This window comes from Saccostrea echinata, unplaced genomic scaffold (genome assembly GCF_033153115.1).
Source record: "Saccostrea echinata isolate AGI-Se365-2 ecotype Australia unplaced genomic scaffold, CSIRO_AGI_Sech_v1 ptg000034l, whole genome shotgun sequence".
In the NCBI taxonomy this organism is placed as follows: Eukaryota; Metazoa; Mollusca; class Bivalvia; order Ostreida; family Ostreidae; genus Saccostrea; species Saccostrea echinata.
In genome coordinates, this window is record NW_026889783.1 from 6,021,783 (window position 1) to 6,029,433 (window position 7,651).

General features: G+C 31.9%; 1 protein-coding gene across 1 annotated transcript; it reads left to right on the forward strand.

Moving 5' to 3' along the window:
- The first annotated feature begins 292 nt into the window (after positions 1-292).
- Positions 293-5,258, forward strand: LOC133199310 (endochitinase-like). The gene is made up of 2 exons (XM_061335124.1): positions 293-506; positions 5,092-5,258. The coding sequence occupies exons 1-2, from the start codon at positions 293-295 to the stop codon at positions 5,256-5,258; spliced, it is 381 nt and encodes a 126-aa protein (XP_061191108.1).
- The last annotated feature ends 2,393 nt before the right edge of the window (positions 5,259-7,651 follow it).

Consider the following 7,651-nt stretch of genomic DNA (forward strand, 5'->3'; position numbering starts at 1 on the left):
TAATGAAAAATTGATCGCTAGCGTATAGGTTTGGATGAAAATAATTTACTTTAAAGTAAATGGTGAAAAAAAAAAAACATTTTCAAGGATATGCTGTTAATATCAAAATATCAAATATCTGAAAATGCTATCTCGTTTTGGGATTACTAGGAGGGTTTTGTTTGTGATTTTTATAAAATTGTCGGTATCACGTGACAATATTCGGCAAAATTCTCTAACTGAGATCCTGGAGAAGAGAGGAAGTGTTTGTCTTAACAGTATAGCGGAACTATCTAAAGTATCGTCCAATGTAATGTGTGCTGTATTTGCTGCAGAGAGAGCAGGGAAAGACTACGTTATTTTTACATTTGATAGAAGTAATCTTATTTGTCGAATCCACAGAGAAGACCTATTTAACGATTGTAGCTTTAAAAACTGTTCCAGCTGTAGATCATACATGTACAAACCGGACACGTTCCAAATCAGTACCACTTCTGTGCTCCAAATCAGCACCTCTGTAACAACTGGTAAGAAAATAGACTTAATGAAATGTATAAAACCATTCTATCCGACTCATTTGTAAAATATATTTCATAATGTACATAATATTTATTAATCCATTAATTAACTTTTGACTATCCAAATTGTTTTCAAATCACACTAATGTTTAAACAATTTTTCATTACTTGCCTTTAACATTTCTTAAACATTAATCTTACAAAAATGGTGTAAATGAAGGTGAGTTTTTCATGCTTTATAACTTTTTAAAAAAGTAATGAATGTGTCGATCTTTGTCGGATTTCCCCATCAAGTTGAATAGAAAGCTGATACGAGACACACTTCAGGAAGATGATTAAAAGTGGACGCATCAGTAGTAGTAACAATAGTGGTATTCATTTACTAGTAATCATTTTTATAGTATGTCCTCGGTCAATACTGAAATTTTTTTGGTTAATATCAAACCATTTCAACCACTTAAAACTTCTATAATCGTTACATTATATTGAATGAAAATAGGTAAAGAAGACTGCTTAACGACAAAATTTACATTAAGGAATTTCTGTCTCAGAAAAATTCGAAATGCCCAGATTTAACATGTTATTACATCAGCATTTTCCTCTCCTAGTGTGTAATTCATCATTTTCTCTCTTGTCTTTAGAAAAGTAATCACCTATTGAGTGCTCTAAGTTTTCCGGTTCAGTTACACAAATTTATTCCCTTTTAGTTTTACAGCTGGCTCCAACTGTCGCAACCATTGTTTACAATATTATTTGAAGGGGTCTTTGTGACTATATTTATAACCATTACCCCTTCGTTGATTAACGCTTGAAATCCAGTTAACAACGAGATTTATAAACAATTTCCGTTTGTATATACATGTATTATATTGTGGCTATAAATAGATAGTATAATAATATAATTTACAATAATATATTAATATTGAAACTGAGACTTTTTTGTTATGATCTTTTAAGTCTAGAATTTTCTTTATCGTGAATGAAATCGATTTAAAGAATGAACTGACTAATTTGAAGCTAAAATCTTCACTGAAAACCGCCATTATTGCCAAGAACAAATCAAAAACAGTGATTTTATTTCTGCTTCAATTGCACTGTATTAACTCGAATTGTTGGGCCATTTCGGCATAGTGAATTGTCTACGAATGACTTCGTTTATCCAATAGGGACCGATCGTTTACAGCGGATGTGACCGATCGACAGGAGATGCTTTTTCCTCCTGTAACGTTTCGGGTTTTAAAGTATATATAAATTCGCTGCCACCAATTGTAACGTGTAAATTTAACTAGTAGGTACCTATGAGGCACGTTACAATAATGGGTTCGAAGGTACCTGTACAATCAAGTAAATTTAAATGAAACAAGTGTGATCAATTAAATATACATTTATTAAGTTAATAAATAGTTCAATATACAGATTTTTATATAACGTCCCAGTGTAATGTACAATAATAATAATCACTTTCAAATGTCACAGTTGCGCGTTATACTCGGTGAAAGGTGCTACCGTCTTAAGGTGCTACCGATGATATTGGAGCAAACTGGTTCTAGGTGTCCGGTGTTCAGGTGCTAGGTGCTACTGATATAAGGCAATTGGTTCTAAGTTCCATCTTTACTGGACTGGTACTAACCTTACTCGGTGTTAGGTGCTAGGTTTCTGCTAAAATATACTTGGTCTAATCTCCGAACATAAATTCTCAAAGTGACTCGGTGTAAGGTGCATGCGCACCGACTATCTAAACATAATTCCGTACATGCTCAAACTAAAGTCCACCACCCTAAATCTATAACTTCTGGTTATAGAATAAATTAATCTATGTCATTAAAATGAAAAGTATGCCATGCAAATTTACCATCACCTCATATACATTCATGCAAAAGACACAATTAATTCAAGTACGCTGCACTGTCGTAATTTCAGTCAAACGGTGCAACTTCACAACGAACTATAAGAATTGACTATGTTTTACTTGCCAATTAAAATAGAATAAAATACGAATTCAAACTACGAACAAATTACAAACTTTAAATAACAACTATAAATTTACTGGGAGAGACAATTTTCTGTGTCTCCCAGGGTCAGAACCCCGAGTGCACCGACTATTTAACTATCGCTGAATTTAAATATGAAATAAATCTAAGTTTCTAAATATTCAATATTACTTTTAAACTTGATAATTGTTTCTTACTGCGCTATAACTTATAATTAAACTATTTTAAAATATCTTTACTTCAAAATGCTCACTTATATAAAATAATACCTCAGATCAAGGTGCAAGGTGCAGTTCAGTTCTCTAGATCTACCAGGCGGGATTCTGACAACGCTCTCTCAGAATCTTGTCTTTTATACCATGACGCAATGATGCATCGCCTACGTCATATGTAATTCGTAAAACTTCAAAAACTATTCTTTACTCAATGTACTTGAATTACTTTATTTACTAATAAAACATCTATAAAACTCATTAATTAATCTATAATTTTTAATCTAGTCTAGACATCTTATTTATAAAGTTTTGTATAGAAAGTGTACAGGTATGTCGGCGTATGTAGCAACTTATCCGGAGATCCGTATTTTCTACCATACTGGTTCTACAATTAGTGTGTAAAAGCCATTTCCAGTAAGCATCCAACAAAATTCACAAGAGAATTTCTTTTACTTTACTATATCGTAAGACTTTAGAAACATTATGACAATTCTAAGGACACTCTTAAGGTTCATATGGACAACAGTAACTCGTAAAATCAGCATAACAACGGGCAACCACCGCACGAAATGTAAACAATCATTCTAAGTTCTCTGTAGAGAAATAACTAAGAAATTTATTTTAAAACAAAATATAAGTTGGCAATGCAGGCACAACACTCCATGGCACCTGATATCACATCTGATGTTTTCAGGGTTCCGAGTTTGCTCTTCTTTCGTATTATTTTGTGAAAATGGAAGTGAAGCATAATTGATTACAGTTTGTTATCTTAATAGTTCATCCCAAACGCATTACATATTTATCACGATAAGCCGCATTAAAAAGACCTTTATGAAATTAGATGCATCTTCAAACATTACCACAGTTTTTAATCCGACATAGAAACTTATTATTGATCATGATTTTCAGAATTCGCCTTTATATATTCTACTTCAAAAACCAGTTTCCTTGTGCTAATTAAAATAAAAGTAAGGTCAAAAAGGAGATCTTAATATTTGGATATTTGCAAATCTATTAATTGTCATACTCATTGTATTTATCAGAAAATGGTGAAAATACGTTAAAAACTAGTGCTCTTGAAATGTCTCATTCTTCAAACACATTGTAGAGATGAATTAGACATCCGATTTGAATGGTCTAGTAAAACTTGACAAGTACTTTTGGCGAAAGTTGCATTAAACTTAAAACCGTTTGCAGGCGCGTAGCCAGAATAGAATTGATGTGTACTCAGAGAATGGCAGGGGGTTGGGGGTCTTGAGCCCCCCCCCCCCCAGTTGTTTTAGGGCTCTGGTCAGACACGTAATATAGTTTTTGCCAGCCAGGAAAAAATTACAACTTTAAAAATTTTGTCAAGCAAGGACGAAAAAGGAAGATTGTCAAAATTCGAAGTCCTATTTCTTGTGTGTGTTTGTTGAAGGGGGGGGGGTTCATCTTTCATAAACCAAATTTTTATTAATACATTACCAAATTACCATGATTTAACAATGGTGCAACAAACAGTGGGGGTCCATCCTTTCAATGTACATTTTCAATAGTAAAAGGTTAGGTTTTGGGAATAAGTAGGGGGAGGCTCCCCTGACACTACGTGCCTGCTGGTGAGGGCCAAGAAGCTCCGGAGTTTTACCAAATATTTCATTCATTTTCTTTAAATATAAAAATTATACCATTTAGTTTTTGTTTAGGAAATAAAAGACAGAGTAATTTTATTGTTTTAACGAAAATTAATATTCCATGGAAACTTATTGTACATATAATTGACACTAAAAATTTAACCGATATATTAATTGGTATCATATAATCATTCTTAATGTATAAAAACACGTATACAAAATTTTAATTATGAACAAAAAAAATATCGTATTGTAAATCATACTAGTAGATTATAGCATTCAACGATGTGGCTGAAATTTATTTTTTCAAAGGTCTTTAAAAAAAATATCAATGTATGATAGAACAATGACAAAATAATGAATGATTTATTTGGATTTGGCAGTTATTAAATAAAAGAATTCAAATTTTATCATACAGCCATGATAATTGAAAATTTAAATCGACACAGTATGACACAGAATAAATTGAAACACGAATATTTGTTGGATGGTACTGAAATTTTTTTCTCCGGATAATTCTCTCTTCTTTTTTTTCCTTATCTCTTTTTTCACCTTTTTTTTTGAAAATGATGTGTACGCACTTGCGTATTTGCGTATAGGCAGCTACGCGCCTGGTTTGTAACTTCAATAATGTTAAGAATACAAGTATTTATTTTTTTTATTGAATCTAATTGAAAAAAATGTCATGCCTTAGACTAATTTTCTCTTATATCAACCTTGGTAAAGAGTACAAAACATGTGATTTAAAATGAATAAGAACATGTTTTCTCTAATTTAGTGACATGCACCGGTCAGCATGGCGTTATGTATCCACACCCTGATGACTGTACAAAGTATATAGAATGTGTACATAGCCTGGTCTATACACGTGACTGTCCCGGAGGTCTTCACTTCAATGACAACCTCAATGTTTGTGATTATCCAGCTGCTGCAGGCTGTCAGTAATATAGTAAAGGGTCTAAGAAAATAGGTTTGTAATTATGGTGTGAATCTTGAAATATTTATTAAAAGCATGTTATAGCATTTCTGTGGGATATTTAACGAATTTCGATGCCAATTAGTGACCTTAGAATTAAAAACGTACAGCCTATCACTAGGTTAATTGTTGACATACATATTTAATACAAATTGCACGGCAATTGATCACTTTTGATGTTTACTCTATCCCTAATTTGTATTACTTAATTGGATTCTTAGCATGGTTAATGTTCATTACCTTCATATTTGATACTTTCACTTTCGCTAATTATTTCGTTCAAATAAGTTAAACACAACAAAAGAAAACTGAAGAAATCACCATCGTTGTAAAATTCTGATTAACATCTGAAACCTGGAATACGACAGTGAACTTCTACGTATTAAATTTTGCATGGTCAACTTTTGCCATTGATAAAAAAAGACAGTCGACCAACTGAGAAGTCCTTTCTCACTGTCTTAAATTGATTATAATACAATCAGCCAATAAGTAGAACCATTAGGCACACCTTCATATCTAAAATCTATTAAAAAAAAGATCGTCTTTCTAGCCGTAACATTCTGTTTTGCTTATCTATTATCCAATGTATTATTATATTGCAATATATTTGCTTTGCATTTTTTAAGTGATGAAAAATATTTTGCATCATATTTTGTCAATTTTTTTTACACAAGCTTCTCAAAAGTATTAATAACAAATGAATCGTATTTTTGTGAAAATATGCCAAACTTTGATTTTAGTCCCAAAGAAAAGAGAAAACATATCAAGATACAATACACGTAATAAGGCCGAAAGACGATTTTTTGCTGCTGTTCACAAGTTCATCAATGAATCATGTAGGTTTAAATAACTATTTTAATATATGTAACTATTTTATATGTATATGTTTTTGATAATTTTTTGCATGACAATTATTATGTGTTATATTAGGAAGAGGAACTAGTAAGTTGATAGAACTTGTTTTTTATCCTTTTGATTGTCAATAAAAATATGTTCAAAACAAAAAAAGCTAATTCACTTCTTATCAGTTTGACAGTATGTTATTTAGAGCAACGCTAAACACGTTAGACAAGACAGATAGAATATATTTTGCCTCTTAATTCATGGATATTCTTGGCGCCGAGTTCAAATCTTTCAACATAAGGAAGAAAGGCTTTCCTCAAGTTGACAGGACAATATGAACTTAGAAAGTATCTGAAATACTTACTTTTTACTTCAATTTAATGTACATCCCATGATTTTTCCATTTTTAGTTTTACAAGAAATTTACTCAATTTCTTCAATATCAAAAGGTTTATCCGTTCATTAACAATATCTTTGTAGTCTTTGGCGACAAGGTCTTCTAATATTCAATGAGCACAAATTCTGCGACTTTATTAACCAATTTGCTCTTGCATTCTTTATATGTGTAGCAAAGATGCTTAAAAACTCCTACAAAAGAAGAAGAAAATCCCTGGCCTTGACAATTACATTTTTCAACGACATTTATAATGATAGACGAGGAATGAAAAATTTTAAATCAATGTGTTCTGATCTTTGATCTTAACCTTATTTTTTTTCCAGTAAATCTGGGAAAAGTTCTACTGCCAAAGTACCTATCAGCAGTACAAGAGGTGGAAAACAATATAACCCAAGGAAAATTACGTATATATATATATATATATATATATATATATATATATATATATATATATATATATATATATATATATATAACAGAAAAATTTACTTATAAAAAGAAACACAGAGAAATTCACTTTGTAAGGATACCCACTTCCGCCCCAACCCGGGGTTGAACTCTTGACCTACGGAATCTGTCTCCTAGCAGCACAGGAACAGTGCGCTAGACCGCTCGGCATTTTAGGCAAGTCAAACAACTTGATTTCGATGCCGATGGAATTCTCGCGGCCCCGCCCTACACTACACGTTGAGAATTAAGAATAGAAGTGGGATATAGTTATTTTGACATTAGTTTTATTCCCGATACACAGACAGGCAGGAGTTTATTTAGTAATACATAAAAAATTATTTTGTTCTATTGTATCAGAACACCTAATGATATGTTGAAATATGTACACATTTTAACAATTTTATCTAAAAGCTCAGAAATGTCTATAAATGCGACAGATGTATGACTGTGTTGTTGATTTCCCAAGCGATCGTTCAGCATACACAGTCAGGGTATTGTATATTCTCTTTCGATTACTTCGAGAAGTTTGTTTTGCTTTTCCCTAACAATTCTGATAAATAGCTTTAAGTTGCACAATAAAAATTTAATGGGATCGATATCGTGCTAAAAGCCAAAACAGAGACTTCTACTTTGCTCCTTCTTTGCAACACACAACTCAAGAAATTTAAGTGA